Genomic DNA, 27112 nt, shown 5'->3' with positions numbered 1-27112 from the left:
AACAGTGCTAAGTTGCTGCTGACTTCAACACCTTACGCTGCCGCAGATCAAGGCTTCCTCCATAGAAAGTGAATACGACTGGAAGGCATTGCGCCAGTTCTTGGGGTTTGAGGGTCACCAGTTTTAGCAGGGTGTCAGTTGAGTTTGATGACCATGTTTTTGCTGACGGCATGGCATGAGGCAAGGGGCGGTGGTGGTGAAACCCGAGACTGGAGATCCGGAAGATTGGAAGGGATCTCTTCTGCATGCTCTGTTCCTCTCCTGACTCTTTCCGGATTATGATTACAGTCCTTGATTAAGACTTGCCCTTTTTAGCCTCAGACACACAACGTCCGCCGTCCACAGCTGCGATTGGATCTGCTGGAAGGAAGGAAGCCCTGAACTGTGCCCTGCTCAACATGAAAGGGTCAGTTATGAATGTGAATAAACAAGAGGAAATCTTCTCAAACGCCATTTATTTGTGGTTTGTTGGAGGTTTACGTTCCTCTCATTTCTAAGGCAGAAGTTAAAAGTGAGTTTTAATAATGAAAATGAATCCTAATGTTAGTCTTGTTGCAAAAACGACCCTTAAAAAGTACATGAATAAAAGTATTTTTTGTTGCACTATGCAGTCGTTTTGAGCTTATAGTGGCACCTAGTGGTGTGGATGAAGCATTACGCAAAAACGTATGTTCAAAATAAAATTTTAAATATATATTACTGATAGTTTCTTGACAGTAAAACAGAAAAAGAATACTGAGTGATATATAATTTTGTTACACAATCATACATAGGCTTCTTTAAGGGCTAATTTCTTTTTAGAGTAAAACTGAAAAAAAAAAGGTATGAAGTGAAGCTTCTTAAAATCTGGGAATGCTCTGAACAAAATTCAACAAAAAAGTATGCAAATATAATTCCTTGACAATTTCTGAATCAGCAGCGCGGCGCGGCCATAACCCATTAAGTATCTCAGTAATAAAACTGATACTGTAGCTGGTATGTAGACATATGCGATACAGCTGAACATCATTTCTCAATCTTCTCAGTAACTGTACTGGGAGACACAGATGTTTGACCGTCAGATGCAGCTGAAACTGTATCCAGCCTCACAAGTATCCTTCTGGACTGCCAGGAACTACAGCTAGTATTAATAGCCCTCCAGCATTTTCTGAAGAACCGCATTGGAAAACATCCCCTAATACATGCAATTAGTCTGCATTGAATCAATCAATAGCAAGTTTTAATGAAGAGCTATAAAACAATCGATCTATGACTGGAGTTCTCCTTTCTCATTCAGCTGATTCATGCATTTATTAACAGGCAAAGTGGTGAGAAAGAGGTTGGAAATGTTCTTTCAGACGGTTTATTTATATTAATGACAAATTGCTTGAAGATCTGCACGCTTTCTTCTTAAGTTGTGGTCACATTAGCCAAATTTCACATTTCACCAAGTCCACCGTATATTGCCAATAGTGTAGGGATCTATGAAAACACAGCTCACACAGAAGCCAAACCAATCAGCTTTCAGTGTGCAAATTGGCATGGCTAACCTGAACCCATTGCAAAATCTATTTGGGGAAATCCTTCACTCACAAACTAAATTCCTGATTAAGTGGATTCCTATTCTAATAAACAAATTATCAATGTTAAATATGACCACACCTTTTTTGCCCTTGAGTCCAAGTCATTTGATTGAGTATCTACCGATACCGAGTCCCGATCTGATACTTCTATCATAATAAAAAAAAGAATAAAAAAGATCCATAAATAAAGAAGATAAAAAAACAGATCCAGATTCCCGGATGTTCCTTATTTTTTATTTAATTTGCTTTATTTTAACTTTTGACAACTCAGGTTTGTTGTGTTAAATGTAGCCTTTTACTTTCCACCTCTTGAAAACCCAAGTTTACACATCTCACAGTTTGCTATGGCAATGTTGTCATCAACTTTATTTATTATTTGAAATTCAGATATGGTAATTGCAGTTTTGTTTCCAATACGCGCTGTTAGCAATAGACCAATCACAACACACTGGCCCATCTGACCAATCAGAGCAGAGTAGGCTCTCAGAAAGGAGGGGTTTAGAGAGAGCAAATCCTCAAATTAACTGTTTTCAGGCTTTTTGAGAAATGAGGTGATGTGCAATGTATATCATAAGAAAATTATGGTGATTTTGACCTTAGATGAACGTAAACCTGTTGTAGGAGACCTCCAAAACAAAACGAGGAACATTAGGAAGACACCGTAGTGGAGCCCTCTTATAAATCAAGGTTACGATTCATGTGGTGCCTTCTAGTGAAACATCACCCTATCTGTTGGCACTCTGATATATAAGAACTGACATTTGTCTCATTCATTGTATAATGCTATTTGGCATCTCCACAGGTGGAAAAAAAAAGAAAACAAACAATAAAGGATACAAAGAACCTCGAGTTTATTTCTTCTGCAATGAAGACTAATCAGAGGAAAGCAGGAAAGAGTTTACCAGACATGTACATCCAGTGTAAATACAAATGTTTGATAAACAAACATCCAGTCATAATTCAGCACATCAGATTTAATCAAGTCTCTGAGTAGTTAGACTCCAATTTACGGTGGTTGTTTCTCTGCAAAGTCTATTAAACCCAGTTGCTGGGTGGCCGTACCGACGTAAATGCCATTGTGACATCTGTGTGCTATACAACCAACTAAATGGATACTTGATTGAAATGTAAAACGACTTGAACAGAGTAATACACTGAGTGAAATAATACAAAAACACCCTTTCATGCTATAGCCAATGACTTCCAGGGAACAATAATCCTTTTTTTTTTTTAAAGCTGGATGAAGAATGTGGTAGATAAAAATAAAAGAATAAAATGTTTCAACAAGGCATTTAAAAACTATGATTTATGACATTCAACATTCACTAACAGGCAACCATGGCTAATTGTCATGCCCCCATTGCTCCAGGGATCAAACTAGCCTATTGTGGAACACAAATGTCTGTAAACGAAACTCTTCTGGGGTAGAAACAGAGCGCAAACAATACATATTTATTTGGCAAATGAAAATCATTGGTGGTCAATTTTTCCACTTAAAAAAAAAAAGAAAAGAAAAAAAAAGAAAAAGGAAATAGATTTTTCAGAACAATGTTAAAAGGTGAAATTAATAAAACCAAGGTGCACTATTCATGTGTTTTCACAAATACATACTTCTGAACAGACAATATTACCATCATATTTATTCTAACTAAATGATCTTTCACTATATAAATGGCCATTTTATTAAGCCCAAAAGTGCCATATAAAAATCTATAGTAAACAAACAGCATCCAAGGAGTCCAGAGTCTAACTCCAACAGGCATATACTGACTCAAAATGATTTGAAGAAAGGAAATTTCAAGTGGCAAATGGTTTGAAAAATAAAAAAGAATAAGGCAGAATAAGGCAGGTGGGAAACAAGGCCTAAAACAAAAGAATAAGAGACTGTCTAGTGCAATTTAGCACAACACATTTTGAAATGCATAAACATTAAAAGAGCAAAAAAAAAAATAGTGTTGGGGACAAATAAACTTAAGACCCTCTTCTCTTAAGAAAGAAAAGACCTGCTTTTAATCCAAAACGAGCTGTAAAAATCTGCATAGTTAAAAGTTACAAATAGAAATATTATGAATGCGTAAAACAAAGAAGATTTTATGCATCAAGTTAATTTGGAGTTCCCTATGCACACTTTTAGAAGAATCATAACATATGACATACAGAGAAATTAGCCTGTGGTTGCTTCAATAATCAAATCTTTTTTGGGGGTAAAATATTAAATTAAGACATTTAATTAATAATTTAATAATTTAATTAATAATAATTAATTATTTAATTAACCATATTCAAAATGCCTTAAATACTTCAATAATCTCAGGGCTCAATGATGAGGAATGAGAATTAATGTATCAACATCACCAGCAGCTAATAATTCCTGCTTAGTTCAATCAGTCTATTATTTGTGCACATTCATTTAATGAGTAAGACTGGTGATATTTTTGTGCTTTAAGAAAAAAAAGAAAATCAACAACCAAAAAAGCACCCTGATACAGACCAGTATGAGGATAGCTCTGCCAAGAAGTATTTTATAATTTAATCAATATCATGTTGTTTCAAACCTGTATGGGACACCATATGAGATATTTTAAAACCTATTTTCCCTCTCTCCATAAAATGAAAGTCAATGAGGTCCAGAGTTGTTTTGGACCCCATTGATTTTAACTATGTAAAAAAAAAAAAAAGTCTCCCAAATATATTCTAGTGCATCCCACAGGAGATCATATGGGGTTGAAACAACATAAGAGTGAGTAAATGTTGACAGAATTTTCCTATATGGGTGAAAGGAGCAGCTTGGACATTCTGCTAAATATCTCCTATTGTGTTAACATGTGAACGATTCCTTTAAAATGAGGCCGTTTTTATGTCATAAGTTAATACAAGTATCACAAATAATGAGAAAGTTGGCGCGTCCCAAGGAACGTTGTGGTCGGCAGTTGGGAGCTGCTTTGCGCGTCTGGATTTCGGTTGACGGTTAAGTCTGTTCCTTTTCCCCCTAAATCACATCTAAAAGCTCTCAGCAACATTAAGTGCTGTTTCTTTGTGCAAGGCCAGCGGTGATGCAATTAAGTGAAAATGTCGGTAAGCTCAGAGACGGTTATATGGTCTGACAACACACGGATCACGCAGAGCCCTCAGAGAGACACAAAGGAGAACCAGCTCCTGTTCTGAAGTGCCATTTCGCTGTTGTAGGACACAGGACAAACAAGTAAGAAGCACAACCAACCCCTAACCTTATAAAATAAGACCCGTCCTGACAAACACTTGTGTAAGATTATAGTACGCCATTTGAGAGAACATTATATAAAAAAACCCTTCCTAATACTCACGTCATTTAAAAGAGAATATGAAATTATTATTATTTTGCAGTTTCTTCACCTCAAATCCATCTTTTTGGGTTGGAGATTGGCCGGACAACTTCCGGAAGCCATCTTCTCCATATAGCGGTTAGGACAGTGCTACATTGAGGATAGGGCTGCCTTACGTCGTATGTTGATCCAGCTATGTCTCTGGGCTTGTGACTGTGGTAGCTGCTGTGGGATTTATGATCTTCATGTACTGAGTGTTGATGGCGTCGAAGGCCTCATCCCGATGAATCATGGCACCAAACACAAGAGGCTGCAGAAATGACATAAAAAGTTAGTGTGCTTTTCACACTAGTGATTTTGGTCCATTTGACATCACAGAAAGTTTTGCATGGACTTCAGTATGAAATCGCAGTTGGTCCGGTGTAGAAGCCATTCTATTGGCTGAAAGAACATGTAATGGAAGTTTGGTGCCCGATTAGAAATCTAGCAAAATGCAGCTTTTAGATGGTCACATATCATATAATATAACCAATGCTATAAATACAGTAAGCAATTCACATACAGTTATTTCAGTTAGTGTGCAAGCTAAATTATTAGCCTACTAGCTTTTCCTCTTTTGGCACCTTCTTTGTTACCTAGCTAGTGGTAAACAGCTGCCTCTGATGCTCACTGTGGAGCCATGGTTTGGAGCCAGAGAATACAATGAGTAAGGAAACCTAGCAGGGTGAGAGGGTGGAATTGAACTGTGTAAACAACCTTGAAACATTTCACCTTAATGTCCTACTATTATAAAGAGGAAGTAAATAATTACAAATTAGAAGTAATAATACTGAAAAGGAAAAGTTGCACGGTTAGCTTTACAATTTAATTTATTTATTTTTAATAAAACCTGTGTGCAACGATATTCATTATAATATCTAACCTATGTATGCACAGTAGTAAATACACGTGTGTTTTAGTATGTAAACAATACATGTATATTATTTATAGAATGTATATACACGCACAAAAAAGCCATTCCAAATATTTGCTGTTTGTTTGAAATTTCAATACTTCAAAGATATGGAAAAAAAAAAAATCATGGTTTACACAAAAATACTGAGCAGCACAACTGTTTTCAACCAATCAGGGTCAGAAATAAATGGTGTCTTTGGGCAAAAATCCCACGAAAACAAACGTTTTAGCATGGATGGATGTGCTTTTATGGACCCATTGACTCCCATTATAAAGCTGGGAAGAGCCAAGACATTTTTCAATCAATATAACTCCCGACTGTATTCGACTGAAAGAAGAATTGTAATAAACACCTAGGATGTACCTAATGTACCAAATGAGAGGGTTCCCACTCAGTATAGTTTCATTTCGAATAATCGGCTATTGGTATCGGTGGAGAAACTTAGTATCTGTGCATCCACACTCTCTGATATTGTGTACATTGGCTGCTGGCCCCTTACCTTCAGAGTGGATGGCGTTGTAATCGAGATCCCCATCCCAGATCCAGGCAATACTGACAGCACCTTGTACTGTTAACGTGTAGAGAATCCAGTTAGAACAAAGCACTTGCGAAAAATGAGTTAATCATCCACAAAACCTTTGGCAGACCTTCTGAATATCTGTGATGTCGTGGAGCTTGATGACTTTATTTTTTTTCGAGGAGGTTGCCCGGGAACTGGAACTCTCGAAACACAGGTAACTAAAAACACAAAACAGTTTTATCATGAAGGACTGCAGTGGGCCTAATAATTCTCTCATACAACTCTTGTGCCTTAATCAAATATGACAAAACATTAACAACTTTGTTCAGAGTGAATGCAATTGCTAAAATTGCCAGTTAATGGAAAAATACTGCTGTCCATCTTGCATACTTCTCTGTGACATAGAGGACACCATTGCGGATGTAGTCAGTTGGCATTTTCCTGTCCCTGTTGATCAAGCAACATCGCCATCCGTTCTCACACACTGGGAATCAAATCAAACATTCTTTTACAATTTAAAGACACAGTACAGATGAAATGTTCAAAGGCTACCACAGTTTCCCTTCCCACCTGGCAGGGGGCGCTCATTTTCAGACAAGTTAAAGACTTCATGAAACGGGCCTCTCTTGGTGTTGTAAGCCCGTCCGCTTTCCTCCTCGCGGCCAATCCCGCATGACATCCCAGCCGATTGAGCGCCACGTGGTACCGTTGGCTGGATCTGCTACGGGGAACGAGCAAAATGATTGATTTAGGAGCAGGGTGTGTAAATAAAGCCCCAGACCAGCAAGGTTCCTGTGTGCCAATGAAGGATCAATACTATCTTTTAACTTCTCACCAGACAGAAAAAACAGAATTGATCCTAGATCAGCACTTGAGGGCCCCAAAAACAGCACCCATGTGGGGGAAGCTTGTCAATTGTCATTGTCAAAACCAGTGAATGCCATTGAGCCAAGCAGCAGTGTTGACCTATAGCACAGTGAATGATGGGTCAGTGGCTCAGCTGCATGTGGACTCCTGGCGACAGACTCGGTTCTCTGGGTTGGGTGCCAAACAGTAGCGAGGGATGCCTGGAGGAGGGTGCTGCTGAGGACTAGTGCAAAGCTCAAAGCCGGCGTTAAACAGCCACTTATAGGTATTAATACCACTCAACATACTATTACCAAGGGATTCATTCAATTACGGAATGTGTTAGAGTTTGGGACTGAGCAAGACAGATGTCATCTGATAAATGTTCATGGGCATTTCTTCAACTACGGGCACTTTTAGGTCGTAGGAGATGATTTATATTAAAATTAGCAGAAGAGCTATTGGTTATACATTATACAATTCATTCAGAATTCAAAATATAATTTGATACATTTTCAATGCCATCATGAGCTATTTTTGAGATTTTCTAATTGTCTTATGACTACATTTTATTGTTTAGGTTATACAAATCAATAATAAAACTATACACACACTGTGCTTATTTTATGCCATCAAATTTTTAATGATGATTTTGATGATAATGATACTAAAAATAAAGATCAGTCATTTAAAATATGCTTTAAAATATCAAAATGTTTATTTTACTTTATTTTATGGTTTAGTGTTGTTCTGGATGTCCTGTAATGTGTATCTTATTATCTTCATTTTTTAATTGTTTATTTGTTTCTTACTCATTATTTTGTCAAATAAAAACCCATAAAAAAAAAACGTTTGTCAAAGTGTATGAGGCAACAACACTAGCCTAAATAAATTGACCGTTCTGATGTCAGAAAAAAATAAAATAAAAAAATAATTTTATATAAATTTTATTTTAAATAAAACATGCTTTAACCATAATATGTATTGTTGTTATTATTAGTTCAGTTTCATTATTTATTGTTAATTATTGTTAGAGGTTTATGATTTAAAGAAATTAAATCTATACATATCTATTAATTTTTTAATAAAAAAAAAACCAGTAAAAATTTGTTTAAAAAGATAAAATTAACTAGCCTGGTTCAACCAGACTCTAGTTCATTTCATTTCCACATAGAAAATGAAATTGAGCGGAAGTGCGTAGGAGGGCGCAGCCAGGCTAAAAATTAACATCTATTGTGTGAAAATTTGTCTATGTTTTTCTCATGCGCATCATGTATATCCACTTTTGACTTTGTTAGCAGACAAATTATATTAATCACTTTTGAGAGTGAGAAAAGTGTATGTTAAGGGACTTTTTAAAAAAAATCTACAGGACAAGTAGCCACAGTTGAAGAAACCTTATATTTGCAGAAAACAACTTCTTCGTGCATAGAGAGTACGTCTGCAAATACAACATATCCGCAAAAGAAATGTTGAACTGACACAACTGACTACTGTAAATGTGGCCACTGCTCAAACATGACAAAAACTTGGATCTTAAAGTCATATAAAATCGCATAATATGCAACATTTTCAAATAACAACCATTTTGAAAGTAAACATATGCATATATAATTTAATTTCTAATCTAATCATCACTTTACCTCTCCATTTTCTGAAAGGTAATTGTAAACTAGCTTTGGAAAATAAACACAACAAAGTGGCGACACCAGAAGAGCCAAGCTTTTCAGAATTTCTAGCCACCTACACAAGGCATTTATGTAATCATAAGGGGGAAAAAAAAGTCCTGCAAGTTACTGGATAAATCGAAAAGGACGAGTTTCCTTCCAATTCTCACCAAATGTCTCCATTAAGTGTAATATGTAAAAAGCTTGACTCCTCTAATGTGGTCACTGCTTCAAAATACTATTAACCTACACTAAACTATAGTATAGAGCAGCAGAGAACCTCTCAGATAAACCCCGCATGTCACACACACACACTCACACACAGTATTTCTACACGATCACCTTGTCTGATGACGATAGATCAAAAACATCCTGGTACTTTTTACAATCTTGTTTACATGCGTTTTGTGCAAATTAGTAAGATGCATTTTTAAAAAGACAGTTTTTGATCCAATTGTCGACAGACATTGTCAGTGTCATACTGCATATTCCTGACACACACACACACACACACATATATATAAAACACACACATACGCAGCACCAGCCATTGGTGGCAAACACAGGCACTGTTGTCAAACCAAAGGCCACACTAGATCCCTACCTTTTCGAACCCAGACAGCTGAGAGAGGAAAAATAACAGAATAATCATGTGACAGACCATCACAAACCAAAACCCTGGCATTTATTAATGAAAAAGAGGAATTGCATATCCTCCATCGATTTAATTCATGTTTAACCATCTTGTAGACACCGTTTTGATCTGTCTGTTTTTAAATTATAAAGTATTTTAATATGTTATTAGCACCAAGATAAAACTCTTATTCAAGAGTGACCTGGCTAAGATGGAGATGTAATGTAATGACTATATTATAATTAATAATTCATTCTTTTTGCCATCAAGAGTTATATTTTGGTTAAATAAAGGCTAGTAACTAAAAGGAGGAAACCATTGCTCATTTTCAGTCATAACTGACAAGTTCCCTCCTCATAAAGAGACAAAAAGGAATCAGGATTAATATTTTACAAGCTTTTTGAAATTGGAACAATGAGGTTGCGCACGCGAACAGTTCACTCACCCGTCTGCTCAGTGTGGCGTTGTTACGCTCTTTGAGCTGCGGGTCTGTGGGTAAGTTGGCCCATACAATGTAGGGTGTGTCATACTTGTCCCTCAGTTTCGGGCAACTTTTGAAGATAAAGTCAATGATGAAGAATTTGATGCCAGCATAGAACCCTGAAATAACCACAAATCAATGAAAATTTGAGACTCGAGAGGGGGAAAAAAAGCACATTAAAATTGTTGCTGCATGTCAAACTGAATTTCTTACCAATCATGAAGCCTAAGAGTTTATATGGCAGCAAACAGGAAGTGATGAACGCCATCCACAAGCCAATATACAGTTTTTGTGTGATTTCAGGCTGCACCCACATGAACAGACTGCAATGCAATCCCATAGAGAACATAATATTAGGCATACATGTATGTAAATATACATTTATACAATAAAACATGCTTAAACAAATCAATATCATTGTACTATTAATTTGATAATCAACTTTACTTATCACAATCATACAATAATTTTTCATAAACATTGTTATATTTATTTATTTGAAACTTGAATAAAATGTACAGTTAATACATAGGTTGAACTTTAATAATCAGCTTAATAAATGCATAACCACATGGCATCTGAACCATTACACAATTACTTAATTGTAACATACTCACTTTTTGATCTTTTCCAATACGTCTGACATCTTTCCAAATAGATTCTGTGAAAAGACGTCACTTGTGCGTCAACAGCTTTATGTGTGAAGCAAAACGATAGGTGTCGGGATTACATCACCACAGCTAGAACAAAGTCACAAATCACTTACCTGTGCTTTCTGTGCCACATCCAACACTAACTGGAACTTCTCGGAGACTGTAAGATCTTCCTTTGGAGGCTCCTAATAAACAGAAGGCTTTTAATCAAGCATATATATATATATATAGCAACTTACAGATGTAAATAATTTTTTACCATCGGTTCGGACACCTCAGGCACAATGCTCCACTGTATCCTCCAACCCCTGAAAAGATACACGCAGAACTGGTTTAGCATGCAAAACAAATCTGAGAGCACTTTTTTTTTTAAATGTCATTTTTATATACTATATCTTTATATCTAAATTTGTTTTTCAATGCTGAATAATAGGCTAGTTAAAGGGATACATATGGATCAGATCCCATGTCATGCAACCAGCACATGGGTTTGTGATCTAGTTGTGAATTGAACCAGTGATGGATTATGTCGCACGTACTTTGCAATGAGGTAATTCAAGGACAACCGCAGAATGGCTAAAAATAGAAACATGGGGATAACCCAGCCATGCCAGGCAGCATTCATATAGATCTGTGGAAAAGATGAGAGGGAAGAAGACATTAAAAATGAAGGATGGCATGTCAGGCGTGTTTCTGGCAGTGTTGAAATCATGTCAGCCATCAAACAGAAACACGTGGTGGCACTATTTATCTACATTTGAGTATTTTAAGATCAGCCAACTTTTATCACACTGACCTAATACACATTAAACCATGTAACAGATTAGTTTAACCTGAGGCGGGGCTTTTCCTAATCGGGCGATGTGCAGACGACAATGAGCTTTATTTGTTTTAATTATGGTGGTAAAACAGACACTTTGGACTGGGAGGCTACATAAACAGTGATGAATCGTGTTTGAGGGGTTTGTGTGGGTGGTGGGCTGTGCTCACAATAAAGGCGATGGCTGACGTGTAGACAGAGTGCCAGCTGGATAAGGCAGAAAGGTTCCTCATGAAGTTAGTTACAGGCTTAGCACCCCGTTCTGAAAACACACAGACCAGAACAGTCAGTTTCATGGCCGTGACACAGCAGAGGTGATGGGAATTAAAATGGGGCTGCAATCCATTAAAATATTTAGCGATATGGCTTGGAGGTTTTTTTTATTTGGGCTGCAGTATGAAAACACTTACTGAGTCGTCTCATATTTTCAGTTAATCTGCAAAGAGGAGAAAAGAAAATTAATTATTTAATGAGATCCGTTGGGAGGGTGAAATTATAAAGCCAGAAATAGCATGAAAATTGAGACTGCGTATAACGGCATCCAGTTGAATGTCCTATCCAGCACGTTACACTTGCAACAATTTAAGAAATAGAAAACATTCAATCAAAAAAAGGTATAAAAACAGATTTCAAAATGGGGTTTTAATCACCCCTAGCATTCAATTACATCCAGGTCATTCCTATTATGCAGTCAGTACATTTTCATGTTTTAAAGTACACTTGAATATATTGGATAAAATTTGAAATTTAAGATTTATATGTATTTAAGAAAAATGTGTTTATATACAAGATATATTAATATACAAATAATAACTTTAAATCTTAAGTTTCATATGTATAAAGTGATGTGAATAAGTTTGGACACCCATGCTAAAGTTGCCTAAAAAGAGGAATAATAAAATAAATAAAAAATCATCTTTTGGAAATTGATCTTAATGCCTTAATTAGAAAAAATAGGGAAAATCCGACCTTTAAGGACACTAATTTTCTTTGTGTATGTATAATGTATCATAAATAAATAAATAAATAAATGTTCTTCCTTAAAATACAGGGTGCGTAAGTCAGGACACCCCTATGTTAAATTCCCTTAGAGGCAGGCAGATTTTTATTTTTAAAGGACAGTTATTTCATAGATCCAGGATAATATGCATCCTGATATTAAAATATCCCCACATCATCACATACCCTTCACCATCCCTATATATATATATATATATATATATATATATTCAACCTCCCCTCAAAACCTGTAAACCAACCAAACTAATCGAGACTTTATTTGGGCTGGTCACCTTTTAGCACTTAGTGGTTCCTCAGTCTCGACTGTGTTCTCCTCAGGCTGAAAGCGAAAGTCTTCGATATAAACACCAAAGCGCTCATAGACCCATTTCCACAGCCGAGATCTTAAGGTCTCCTTCTGTTTGTCCCCTAAAACAGCATAACACTTCAATGCAGCATAACAGACATTTAACTGATTCACAATATAAACATAAAAAAGGGCTGCAATATTCTCAGAATTCAATTGAGCATTATCACAAAGATCTAAAAGAGACAAACGGCTCATAGAGAGTGACACTTCCAGTGCAGAGATACATTCAGGAATATCGTATGTTGTGAAAATGAGGAGGAAGCCTCGTTTGGCCTTTTTGGGGCCATTTCAAGAGATGTCAAATAAAAGAATGAAATGCGATATATCAAAATATCTGAAGCATGAAAGACAAAAGCTAAAAATCCGCCATCAATCAGTTGAAGCGATGGATAAACTATAATCGTGTTCCTCAAATGAACTCAAAAATGAGGGCACTGGTTCTCAATCACTAATAAAGTGTTGTTTAGCGCACAGAACAAAATTGCCACACACAATTTCAGGCAGGATAGGTGCGTGTCCAATTCAATTTATTCTTTTTCATTCTAATGTTGATGAATCCGGATTATTCTTAATGAGGGACTGTGTTCCCGCAGCTAGTAATTACACAACACACATCCAAAACATCTTCATATGAAAACACAAATAGCAAAATTCAAAAACGTTTTATTTAAGACTAGACTGCATGTAATCATGTGACCACTAGTTATTATGCATTCACCAATAAAAGCTGCATTTTTGAGCAAAACACATCCAAGATTACGATGGAATGCATATCTTTTTTGTTATTAAGAAATAAGACTTGCTTAAGGCCTGAAAATAATCTGCATTTCGCCTTTCGAAGGATACTCATTTGGCCAAAAGATGTTGTTCAAGTGCTGAAGTCACTCGCACATGCAATGTTATATGTGAACTGTCTGAGCAAAAACTAAAAATTGGGACCCTCCTGATGACGAGAATTACATGGAAGTATACTTGGGCTTTAGTTATACATTTTCTAATAATAATAATGCATAAAAGAAGATCAAATGCTGAAAAATCTAAATCCAAGTATGAACCACTATTTAACATACTTGACAACAACTATCTAACAGCCTCAGTGCTACAGAAAAAGTACTCTATTAGACAAAAGAGATGGTGTGGAAAAGTAAAATAAATAAAAAACATAAATGAACAATGATTTGAGTCAAAACAGCAACAGGCAAAAGTGATTATGATGATGTATTGCTATTAGAGATCAATTTCCATTTGAACGCAAGCGTGTCTCAAGACCTCTAGATCTATAAAGGAGAACAAACTAAGCGTTACCTGTTCCATTGACTGAAGGGACTTGTGGCTTTGGAGGTGGAGGTGGGGGTGGTGAATCTTCAAGTCTGGACCAAGCACACTTATTGTTTAGAAAGTGTTAACAACAAATAAATATAGAAATTGAACATTTATTAAGTATGTGATCTACTATAGATGTGACAAATGTTGTTGAGGGAAACTTCTATACTGTGGAAAGCATCACCTCCCATACCTGGATCTGAGAATTTCATTCATTTTCTGCTCGAGATCGGCTCTTCTCAATTTCTCCTTCTCCAGCTCCTGCTTCAGGGTGTCGACATTTGTCTCCTCTCGTAGCTTCCTCAACTCCTCCTCTGTGAGCAATACATAAAGAAAAAACAGTTCAATGGCATGATTGAAGGACTGAGGAGATTGCTGTTGACTTCACTTGAATCCTTCAGCAAGCTTGAGGTCTCTTTGAGGCCTCACAGATGTCAAATATCCACGATACAAAGGGTCAGCTGGTCGTTGTTGCAAAATAAACCCTGGCAGCACCATCAGGATCTTGTATCACTCTCTTAAGGTTTATTTTGCAATAATGACTGGCTAAATGTTCATCTAGGCCAGAGGAGAACTGCCTCCCCGACTGAGCCTGGTTTCTCCCAAGGTTTGTTTTCTCCATTTCAATCACCTGATGGAGTTTGATTTCTATTTTCCTTGCTTAGTTGGGGACACGTAATATTCAGTAATATTTATTTGACTGCACTGATACTATCAGATCAGAACAAAACGTGAACTGAGCTGAATAATGACACTTGTAGATAATGTCTTCTGTAGAGCTGCTCTATAGCTGAATTGAACTTGTTCCAGAGGGTTATGATAACAGGATCCTATCCTAAATCTCAAAGATGACTCTAAATTAAGCTCTCTCACAGGACAGGACACTCAGCAGATTCAAGACACTTCATCCTCAATGTCAGAGAACTTAATGATTCTCGAGTCAAACAAACATGTAGCTGATGGCAGAGACGGATCGGCCTTGATCTAAAAAGACGAAAATAAATTCTCACAGTTCTAACAAAGAGCATGTTTTCTGAAAACCTTTTTCCTCTGGAATGCACAACAGCCCTAATCGAGTAGTTTTTCCACCTGCTCTCTATTGCACACAATGCCTGCTTCAAGGTTGCCTGGAACACAAGCCCATCTTCATCTATAATTCAGCAGTTCCTGAGTCTCCCGCAGAGGCGCTATAGTCATGATAAAGACCCCCTGCCGCTGACTCAAGGGCAGGTGTGCTAAAAGAGAAGACATCTGAATCCAGATGATCAGTGCAGACCATAGGGGCCGTCGCTAAACCCGGAGCTAGCGGACGGAGGGACTGAGCAAGCTGTTTCACAGTGATAAAACAATAGATCGAAATTAATATTTATAATCATGATGCCATTCTTCACTTTACAGCGTGTTTGGAGTGTCAAGGCAAGCAAATTTAGATCTAGCTGAACAAAAGTATAAATAATATCAATAATCATAGTATAATTCATAATAAAGAACAAGAACAAACCAAAGAATACTTACAGATATCCTAATCCTCTGTAACATGTTGTGCAAAGCAAATGTTTAGGAGCTTTACATGAATAATCCCTTTGGAAACATTTGCAAGATTTGTGCCATTGTATGAGCTGGTATGCAAACTCAACCTCACTTACGGTTCCAGGGAAATTGTGGCAGAAATAATCTTGTAAGCAGATATTAATCTTTGCCATGCTACAAGCACTTTTTGTCACAATGTTGCACCACACAGATGAGACCCTGAACTTAAACGGCACTTACTGTAAACGTAATGGTAACTAACTGTAAACCAATAACCCATTAGTCAACAAGGAAATGTAATAGAACCTAATGTAGTGTTTAAACATTGAGTTGCTTGAGTTGAAAATGTCCTTTGGTTACTTTTACACTCAGGTGAAGGTGTCGTTTCTGTGCCACTAGTAGCACCAAATAGATTAAAAAAGTGTGTGTGTGTGTGCGTTTGGAATTTATGAATCATTTAAACTCAGATTTTTAAAAAGTTAATAATTAAATGATAAAGTAATTACTTATCCCATAAGCAATCAGCACATTGTCCAGGCAGTAACAATGCGGAAGGAACTTGAAATGTAAACTATTTTTATGGCTTGATAAGGACATGTTCAATTTGTTTGCCAGATTGGAACTTCACCCACTGTCCGTCACTGAAGCTGTGCCGTCTCACTGCCCTCTCTGAACTTCAGCCTTAGCTCACGTCAACTTGCTGGAGCAAAAAAAAAAAAAAAAAAAAAGCTAGAAAACAAAATGATAACGTCTAATGGCCCATTTACACTAAAGCAATTAAGCATTTGAAAGCCTTTCTGGCTGACAGCATCCTTTCACATAGTTCACACAATCAGCCCTGCCAGTCTCTGCCAAAAAGACCATGAACACAATGGTAAAGGCTACACAAAACCATGGACCAATGCAAGCACATCATAGAGTCATCTGATGTAATGAATACTGTACGTGAACTACTCATGTTATGCAAGAGCACCGTTTTCCTCCAGAAAGTTGAATGGGAAAAAAAATCATTAAAATAAATGATTGAGGAAGTACGATATGTTTGAAAGTTTCTACAAAACTTTAGCGATGAAAGTCTTTCATGTTGACATGGTGTATGTTCTGACGGAGCAAGGATTTGTAAAACTGACAGCTGTAGCTTCCAAAGAGTTCACGTCATATGATCCAAGAACAGTGATATTAGGGATGATAACTGAAGTATGAAGCTACGTCTTATGACCATTTGTTACTGGACTCCGGCATTTACCAACATCACAAAACTCAAGTTAACTGGCCAAAAGCTCTTGGGACTTATTCATTTCAGTCATAAATGTTAACAGTACAACTACACTGCAATGTAATGCACTGATATATCATATATTTGATTGAAAAATTATATATATATTTCCTTATTTTATATTATACAATTCAATTAGATCCCATTTCCAGGTCTACAGAACAGTCCAGATGTGAAGAGGCACAAAAAGAGCATCCAAATCTTTGACCTTACCTCAAAATCTTGCAGCAGCATCATTCACAGTTTTAAATCACCTCTACACCATGTTACTAAGCCATTAGGTCTCTTTTTCCCCCTTTTTTAAGCTCTGTTGTGTAACAAACTATTAATAAAGTCCAGTCTGCTTTTTTGGGTAGCAGCAGTTTAGCAGCACAGGTCTGACCTTTTGCTGCTTTCCAGGACTGCAGTGCTCGAGGGCAATTCGCATGCTCACATACATACAAATACAAACACAGGGGCTAAAAATAGGCCGGACACTCCAAACCAACCTCATAATACACAACTAATGTTCTGTTTAAAGGAGAACTCCGGCGCAAAATGAACCTTTGGTCTAATAACACATTGGTACCTAGTCGACCGTTCTCTAAGATTTCAGATTTGTTTTCCTGATAATCAAAAGTAAAGAGTTTTATCTCTAAAAACTGTTTTGCGTATAACACTAGTAATGGGGGCATTTAATAAGCAAAAAGAAATCGCTAGTTAGCACTAACGAGGCTCAAAATAGCCCAACACTAACACAGTAACATAATGAGGGTCCATACAGTGGACTGTCTTCATAAAGTATCTTCTTATTAAACGGTCTGTACACTTACAAAGTTCTCAATGCTTCGTTTTGCATGTATGGAGCCTCATTATGTTACTGTGTGCCTTGATAGTGGTATAAACTAGCGATTTCTTTTTACTTAGTTAATGCCCCCATTCTTAGAGTCATACGCTAAACAGTTTTTAGAGATAAAACTCTTTACTTCCAATTATCATGAAAACAAATCTCAGAAAACAGTTGACTAGGTACCAATGTTTTATTAGACCAAAGGTTCATTTTGCGCCAGAGTTCTCCTTTAAGCCAATTTTATGAATGGAAAACTGAATTATCATATGGGAAACAAGAGATTATATTGCCTCAACATGCTTGAAAAATCTAAAGATATAGAAAAAGATGATACTACTCCAGAAAACGTCTGATGTATGTGTGCGAGTGTGTGTATGAACCCCAGTGGAGGGCTAATCTCTGCTTCTGAAAGTCTCACTAATTGAAAAGTGGTAGAGGTGAGATGGATCAGCAGTATACATGGTGGGTTTATCGCTGTAAGTTGCAGGCAGCTCCAGTCCTAATGAGAATGATCTCACTCCACTGCTCAGGGTGATAAATCCACAAACACAGTCAGACATCACCCATTTAGCTTGAGATATACTGCAGATCTGGAGGTCTGGGAGGACAAATCACTTTCCTGAAGAGCTGTATCTAACAAGCATCTGAGAAGATGTTCAAAATATATATAATATATAAATATCCAAAAGCATTTCAAGGTATCATAGGTGTGTTTGTAAGCATGCAATCCCTAAATGCACTGCAACAAGCTCAGTGGGAAAAAAAAGTCCACAATGAACTGTGTTGAATGAAATGTTGATAAATATTTATAACAATAATATACTATAATAGATTAGAATTAAATATTTATAATTATAACAAAGGTTGCAAAGACCGCATATAAATATATAATATTCTTTGATTACATTATTAATAAATATGAATCACCTGTCTCATGAATATTAATTAGGTAATTTACAGTCCTAATTGACTTGCTGAAAATGGGTGCTAGTCATATTAGGATCACTGTACAACCAGTTCCATGACAGCCGTCTTGAAACACTGCTGAGTATGCAGACAGTACACAGTGATAAAGTAGGAAATCCCACAGAAAAGAATAGGATGTTTATCAGGAGAGCAGTGATGATCATTTAAAACCATGCAACCATGTAAAACAGGAAATCTGCAAGAATTTTTCTGGGTTACTCACGAAGAAAGTGCTTTTCCAGTAAGGCTATCTCCAGGTGACCTTTGACCTCATTGAGTCGGTCTGAATCACACATTTTGTAGTCCTGGTTGAGAGCAGCAGACGTGGTGAGAGTTCCTGAACCAGCCTGGAGAAAATCAGTAAGAGAAGTTCATGAAGGCTCACCGCAATGACAACAATACTAGTCTGAATCAACATGCTATGAAAAGCCAAATGGTCCAAAATCTCAAAACTGCTCAGTACATTAAAACAACAACAACAGTTTTTGCTTGAACAAATGCGGAATCTGGCCATGTTCTGGTCTAATAAATGAGTGTCCATTAGGAGTCCAGTAAAAGACATTTCACAGATTTGTGCTCCAGCATCATCATGAACATAGAAGTTCAGCAACAACAGGATTCAACAAATTACGGCTCTAGTACCCAACCGGACGCCAGTGCGGCAGCTGTAACCATGGTGACCAGCTCATAAGCGGCTCTCGTAGGTGAGCTTTCCAGTGCTTATCAAATTATAAGCAGCAAATGCAATTTCTTTGAAAACGTGATTGGACAAGGCCGTTCTTTTCTTGTAAAATTTCATGTAAAAGGTCAGTGCTTAGAAACAAACGTCCACAGGAAAAGATACTGCAGATTTACAAAGCAACTCTTGAGATTTTTTTTAGACTAGAAGGATTTGGATGTCTGGGTGTGAACGATGGAGGGAAATCTCAGCTGCAACAACAGGAAGAGGTCATTTACAGAAAGAAATACAGTGAAGCAAATGGATGTTTGGGCTGAAAGTCCTTTGGGAATCTGCTGTCTGCCTCTTCATGCAATGCAAAGAACAGGAATTAAATACAGGCTGGAAGCAAGTGACGGGGAATACTTTTTTATTACTATTATTAACAATCTGTTCATTAAACTCAAAATTAATATTTGTTTAATAATCAGTTAACGCCAAAACATAAAAACAAAACAAAAAACAGTTGGTGTTTAACCTGACTCCACCCACACTGCTGAGAGCGTCGGGAAATGAATATCGTAGTTTTTATTTTCCATAAAACATTACTATTGGTCACCCTTTATGTCTGTCTGTGGGTTTTGAAAAGATTTAAATCGATGAAAAGTCTTAAAAAGAGCTTGCGACTAAACCGGTCACTAAAGCCTCAACTTCTCAATCTTGTCTCAATCTTGAATGTAGTGTCGCATACAGTTTGAACAGTCTCTGCTTGTTTGCAATGCAAGGGTCAATAAAGAACTGGTTCTTTGAATAAGTAGTGTTTACTAAGGAAACATTATATATGTAAAGACTAATGCTTGATGTATTTGAGGTGCGGTAAAGAGTGTCTCCGTCTAGCACAGTGGTTCTTAAAACAGCCTCATCTTTTATATCTTTTATAGAAATTATTTTTAGGGCTGTGAAACGATTAATCGCGATTAATCGCATCCAAAATAAAAGTCTGTGTTTACATAATATATGCGTGTGTAGTGTGTATAATTATTTTGTAAATATAAATACACACAGGCATGTATACATTTAAGAAATATTTGCATGTAAATACTTTATATATATATATTTATACAAAATTAAAATTATACATAAATCTAAATATTTTATATATTAATAACAAATTTTTCTTAAATATATACATGCATGTGTGTGTGTATTTATATATACAAAATAATTATACACACTACACACACATATATTATGTAAACACAAACTTTTATTTTGGATGCGATTAATCGCGATTAATCGTTTCACAGCCCTAAAAATGTTATAAATCGTAAGTTGATGAAAACGTAATGAGATGCACATATAGTCTCAGACGCGGCCATTTAAATGAAGAACAAAACACGCATGTCCAAAATTCTCTGAAATTTGCTGGTCGACAACCTTGTAACTCCATTTGCGCTTGATTTTGGTAAATTGTTAATAATATAAATGCCACATGAAAGTGTACGGCCATGTATAAAGCCACAATTGTATTTTTTCCATTTTTGGAGATACAAGGTTTCCACCCAACAGCGCTGACATGTAATATACATTTCCTTTCAATAACAAAAACACACAACAAAGAAAAAGGTGAGAAAACAGCCAATAGTGTGCACAGCCTAAGTAATTAAAGATCAAGAATCAATTTTTGAATAACATGCATCAATTAATCATTTTAAAAAAAAGGAATGGGCATAAAGAAATTAAAATAGATTTTTTTGGTGAGGTTTGAACTGAATGGTTTTTTATGACTGTTGTCATAGATGTATACACTAGACGTCACCTTGGGGTTCTAAGCATGCGTCAAAACCGCCACCATCTTGGAACAGGGGTGTTGTCAAAGGAAGTAGCTAGGCAACGCTGCTATCTCTGCCTTTACTTCGAATTAATTGATGGTAATCAATGATAAATACATGTCTGACTGTTGGAATGAACCCATAAAAACAAGAAAATCGCATTCATGAGGATTTATGGTGATTTTATATCCGTTAGACCTGTGTCTACATTAACGCTGATGCATTAAAGTGGAGGGGCTTCCTGTTCCAAGATGGCGGCTCTAATGACGCATTCGTTCTAATGAACTGCCGTAGCCAAGGTGACATCTAGTGTATGCATCTATGGACTGTTGTTATGAATTCTTCAAAATAGAGGTCTGCACCCTTTTCGAAATGGCTTATTTCACAATCATATCGCATCTCTACATTTTTCTACAGAGAAAAAACACTCAAGTTTAAAAAAGGAAAAGAAATCTTCAGCACATTCTGACAGATGCTCCCTTGATATTCCCACAAATGAAGGAACGTCACTTACAGGGTCTCGCTGCTCTTCTGTGTCTTTGATAGAGCTCCGCTGTTTTATTGGGACGTCGTCATTACATTCGCTATCAGATGCGTTGGGGGACTCGGCAAGGTCCAGGAACTCATCTCGCTTCGGTCCTCTGAACCTTATCTTATCCAGACGCTTTAGCATGTTCAACACAGAGATCTGTGTCTTTATCTTAACATGGCGGCTGGCAACCCTGTAGGGACAAAAGCAGCTTCTAAGTCATTGTGTTGACATGAAACCGTGCAGCGATGAAGAAACGTACAATTGCGCAATATCATCCTGATAAGATGCATTCTCATTTAGAAAAAGTTCTGGCTTTTCATATGTTCATTGCACAAACTGAATATGGAAAGTACCAAGATATGAATATTTACACTTTTTAAGAAACATTCTTCATATTATTGTCCAAGTGAAATCCAGAAGCGGAGTAAGACAAAGCCAGCCATTCTTAGCTCCTGCAACTGACTGTCATTCGCTTACACAATAATAGTCTCTCTGGACTGGGTATTGAGGTCTGTGAACTGGGCCGCTTGAATTTGCTGTGAGAAATTGCTACAATCTCAAAGAGATCAGCTGATGTGGGACTAGTGTGGCCCAGCACCCTGTTCATGTTTCACATGTACAGTATGTGGGTCAGAGGTAGAGGCGCCATGATCCTCACGGCCGTTTTGGCCCATTGTGAGACCCTTGTCCAGTTTGAAGTGTGAGGAAACCCAGACATGATGATAAGTAAAAGTTACTCACCTCCATGCATTAAAAAAATCTATATGAGTTCAGTAAACGAATCATATAGACAGGATTTGTGAAATGAAAAGACTGTAAAGACTGTATCTATAATTATATATGGTCAGTACTGGATATTCAATTGTGCATGCTCAATTCCACCAACTTTTAGTGAGCGTTAAATGATGGTACTTTAAAACAAAAATTAATCTTTAAAAACACTAATTGCAAACTTTTATACAGTGCATTATAATGTTGTGATGCCTAGATTCACTTGTAGAATCTAAAAATGAGTTTTAAAAAATCTAAAAAATCTAAAAACTCGAATTTTTATTAATTTAGACAAAATTATGTTGAATGTTAAAATCAACCATTTGGCCATACAAATTAAAACAATTATTGTCTTATTGGTATAGTCTAGAATTTTAACTAAAAATATATTTTTTTACATAAATTTTCAGTTTTCATTTTAGTTTTAGTAATTTTGTTGTGATTTTGACATTCATTCATTTTTTAAAAATATTTCTATTTACAGTAGCTCTAAGATTTTTATATAAAAAATTATAAATGAAAATGATTATAGTGAGCCTTTTTAGTACTTCAACTTAAAAATTAAAACAATTTTAAAACAAACTTAAAAAATAACTTTTACCTTGACATTTAACTTAATAAACTTAATTTAAAGTTTAAGTTTTATACATTGAAATACATCAAATCATTTTTAATTGTTTTACTTAATAACAGCACATCAGTTCCTCCTCACACAAAACTAACATATGGTCTTAGAATAAACATTTTAATAACCACGTTTTTATATTATTTTATGGGGCTTTTGCATCCTTTTCAAAGCTTGAAAACGCATCACTCACGTTGATTGTAACTCTATAGAAAAAAACGCAATCAGCACATTATTAAAAATGTTTCCTTTTGTGTTCCTCTGAAGAGAGAAGGTCATACAGGTTTAGAATGACATGAGGGTGAGTAAATGGTGACATAATATACATTTTTGATCTTTAACCTTAATAAGTGCCAATTACTACCTATTGGAAACGGAGCACTTGTCTGTTAAACTCACGGAAAGAAGAAGGTCATGAACTATTGTGCTCTTCCTCAGGCAATGTCTTAAACACCTCTTTGCATCTACAAACATTCCCTGAGAATGCTGAGGTTAAAACATGTGACTGGATTATTTATACAAAAAAAAAAACCTCTCCAGGAACCAAAGGCCCAGAGTGGGGCACAAAATAATGCCATTGGTGATCCAAACTCTGCATTCCCTGCAGTTAGTTGACCTTACAACAAACAAAGCAGGCCTGGGAACAAAGCGGCCGTATGCGTGCCTAGACACTCAAAACCTCCAACCCAGTTCTAATTTCACTTCCAGAGCTCAGACAACATGCTGTACATGATAATGATAGGACTGAGGTTTAACACCAGTCGTCTTGTTTTTAAGCAGACTGATTTTGGCTTCCTGTGAATTAGAAAGGGGCTTTTTTTTTACATAAAGCAGACGTTTCAAGCAGCTCTCGTGAGGGAAACGGAAATATATCTGCGGATGGCATTTATCACCCATTTGTCAGATTTACAATGTTTAAACTCATAAGAACGCAGCATTTTAGGAGAAATTATAACAGGGTGTGACAACTAATCACTTTCTATAAAAGCTTTGCTTGTGAAAGAGTACTACATAAGGCCTAAAGTTAAACTTCCTTTCCTCTCTTATGTTTCATAGTATAAGAAAATGATTTTAAAAGGAAGTTTACCTAAAAATGACACCTGGTGCAACACATTTTGAGGCACCTTTTAGGTTTAATTAAAATTTCAGAAACTTCCACATCTCAAATGTTTGATTCCGTAAAAAAAAATATTCAGAAGACAAACATAATAGTGATGATGAAAGCCACAACATTAAATGTCATGTTTGAGTATTTTTGAGTAATTTAAGGCATAATATAATTTAAACGGATTAGTTGTAAAAAAATTCAGCCCCCTCACAGTCGTCATGAAGGGCAAAATTAGCTATATAGACCAAAACATCTATTTGCTACCAGGCTGTAAACATGTTTTTTTCTGCTGTGAAGTTGGGCATTTTAACATGGGGGAGATACAGATATGACACACTTTTGCTGCCAGCCTCAAGTGGCCACTTGATGAATTGCAGTTTAATTCACTTCCGTGTTGGTTTCAAGAGAGAGACGGGGAGGTTGCCGCTTGGATAAAACTTCTATATAGTTCGGATATAATTCACTCACTCGTTCCGAATTCACTCACTCGTTTTCATTCACTACTTCAAGTAAACTTTATTATTGGAGTTACTAGGAAGCGTGAATGCGGGTACAGGGGGCATTTTCAAACAAATACTAAAGCATACTTTGCGATTTATAAACCGCTTGCCCCGACAAAGTGGTAACTTATCTCCGTCTTCAAAGAACATCTTTTGTGCGTAGCTAGCATTGTACTCTCTGAGGTTCTGGAAGCTGTTCTCCGTAAAATTTGCAGCACACAGATAAACGCAAGGGTTTAAAATGTTCAGGGAAAGTGTTAAAAATTAATATTTTAAATGTGTCCGCTATAAGAAGGCCAAACAAAGGGGTTTTGGAACTGGGGTGGAAAAAAAAACAGCATCTCTTCGACATGGCAACAAAACGCAGCTCGACTAGGCCTCGCCCCCTTTTTTGCTATTCCATGGGCAGGATATAGCAAACTGACATTGAATCAACGTGGAAGCATGACATCGAAACAACGTTGATCTGGCATTGTTTGGTCATCGAATTAACATTGATCCAAAGTCAGACGCGCCATTCTTCAAAACTAACTGAAAATCAACTTGAAATCAACATCGTTTCAACATTAGGAAATCAAACCAATTGCGTCAATTTTCAGTTAGTTTTGAAGAATGGCGCGTCTGACGTTCGTTCAACGTTAATTCGATGAGCAAAACAATGCCAGATCAACGTTGTTTCCACGTTGATTAAATGTCAGTTTGCCATCTATGGATTATTTAAATGAGTGACATTGTGACATCACAAAATCAGGGAAAAAACGCGTTGTAGTCCCGAACGATTCGCGTTGTCCTGCCCAACTAGGAACCTTGTCAGAACATTAGCCAACATTTTGCGAACGTTTCCTAATGGGAATATACAATTAACACGACAAAATGCGTTATAAAAGAAAACAAAACAACGTTCCATGACTGTTGTATTCCATTCAAGAGGCTCTATTGTAATTCTATATTACAATTACATCATAGGTAAACACCGACGCCCGTTTCACTATCCAGCGGCCAGGCTGATCTTATGTGCTCCCTTTACAGCGCCTTTACTGGCATTGTAGTCACTCTCCTCCAAACACCATCCGCCCCTATTGTCAGAACCTCCGCAGCCTTACTGTAGCTGTCAGCAATATTTAGCGCCTTTTTAACATGCTTCCTCGTTCATTGAAATACCCTGTTAAATAATAAAAAGCATCTTGTTAACGAAATGCTTGCTTTATCCCAAGCATTCTGCATCTTCATTACCTCCCCGTGTAGTTCAAGTTGGATCTCATCAATAAAACATCGAGGGTTGACACAGTTACACCATCAATAGATTGCCGACTAATGCCTTGACCTAAAAAGCCTTTCGTCACTATGGAACATCTTATAGATCGATGCCGTATAGAATGGCGGCTTTCGTGTGCGTGCACAAAATTTAAAATCATTTTCTTACCTCGTCTTGACAGTAAGGGATGGTTGTCATAAAGCCATATAATATATTAATGAATAGCGTGAAATAGACATATGTCCAGAAAACGTGCTGGGCTACACAAAACTACAAACAATGTGGCACATTCGCTCGCGCTGTAATGAGTTAGAGGTTTCGAATTCGAACGCAACAATATAACAAAAGCTTCTTCAGTCTGATACATTGTAGCACGCGCCCCGCCCGCCGTGGGATTAACAACCAGAAAGGGGTTAGAAAGTTTCTTACCCACCTTGCACGGAATCCGTATTTAAGTTTCATTAACAGGAAGGCATGAATATTCGAGCTTCGCCCCGCTCCGTCGCCGCCGCCGCCACCTGCTACCAGCTCGATGAGAAATCCTGCGTAAAATGCCTAAGCAGACACATTGATCTACCAATGTGACTCCATTAGCTGTCAGATGTTATTTGCAGCGTTGTTGCGGATTAAAATCGCATGCGATCATTCGGGGTATCTTTCAATCTGTTGTTGATATTCTGCAAGACTCACTTCACACCAGGAAATTTCGTCAATGACAGCGACAGAAGCTCTTAAAGGGGCCGATAAATGACAGTCGCCTCTTCTTATCAGGCAATACTAATTCTTTTTCGTGAATTAAGGTAGCGTTCTTAAATTAGTTTCTGTGTTTAAAATATTTTCATTAGAGCAACAACAGAGGGACTTCTGTGTCTCAACAACAACAAGTGAGGACATTAATCCCATAACTCTGTCAATCCATGCTTAAAGTTTATGCGTCATATAGGGCGAAAACTAACGCGCGGGTGTAGGCCTACATGTTTTTTTTTAATTGGACTTGTTTTGACGTGAATATAAGTCTAGACAGATATGTAACAGGTCTGGTTTGACTCGTTTTTTGGGGTGCTTGCATTGCAGTTCAAGTTAGCCTTGATCGCTGGA

The 27112-nt window shown here is 36.9% G+C and overlaps 1 protein-coding gene across 4 annotated transcripts; it reads right to left on the bottom strand.

Moving 5' to 3' along the window:
• Positions 1-2396: 2396 nt before the first annotated feature.
• Positions 2397-26744, bottom strand: gramd4b (GRAM domain containing 4b). 4 transcript variants are annotated; one of them, XM_039657867.2, is made up of 20 exons: positions 26448-26744; positions 21738-21945; positions 18957-19080; positions 14326-14446; positions 14115-14179; positions 12733-12868; positions 11851-11876; positions 11611-11702; positions 11160-11251; positions 10880-10928; positions 10734-10805; positions 10585-10628; positions 10181-10290; positions 9932-10086; positions 9457-9474; positions 6910-7060; positions 6730-6823; positions 6467-6557; positions 6319-6387; positions 2397-5174 (listed from the first exon to the last, which is right to left on the bottom strand). In XM_039657867.2, exons 1-20 carry the CDS (start codon positions 26474-26476, stop codon positions 5058-5060), a joined length of 1863 nt encoding a protein of 620 aa, XP_039513801.2. In that variant the 5' UTR covers positions 26477-26744; the 3' UTR covers positions 2397-5057. The 4 variants fall into 4 exon arrangements, with proteins under 4 accessions (XP_039513801.2, XP_039513804.2, XP_039513803.2 ...); XM_039657870.2 differs by lacking the exon at positions 26448-26744 and adding an exon at positions 26183-26356; XM_039657869.2 differs by lacking the exon at positions 9457-9474 and having other exon boundaries at positions 6910-7057.
• Positions 26745-27112: the final 368 nt, after the last annotated feature.

This window comes from Pimephales promelas, chromosome 25 (genome assembly GCF_988280905.1).
Source record: "Pimephales promelas chromosome 25, fPimPro1.hap1.1, whole genome shotgun sequence".
Classification (NCBI taxonomy): domain Eukaryota; kingdom Metazoa; phylum Chordata; class Actinopteri; order Cypriniformes; family Leuciscidae; genus Pimephales; species Pimephales promelas.
The sequence above is the reverse complement of the archived record's forward strand: the minus strand, read 5'-3'. Positions and strand labels throughout refer to the sequence as shown.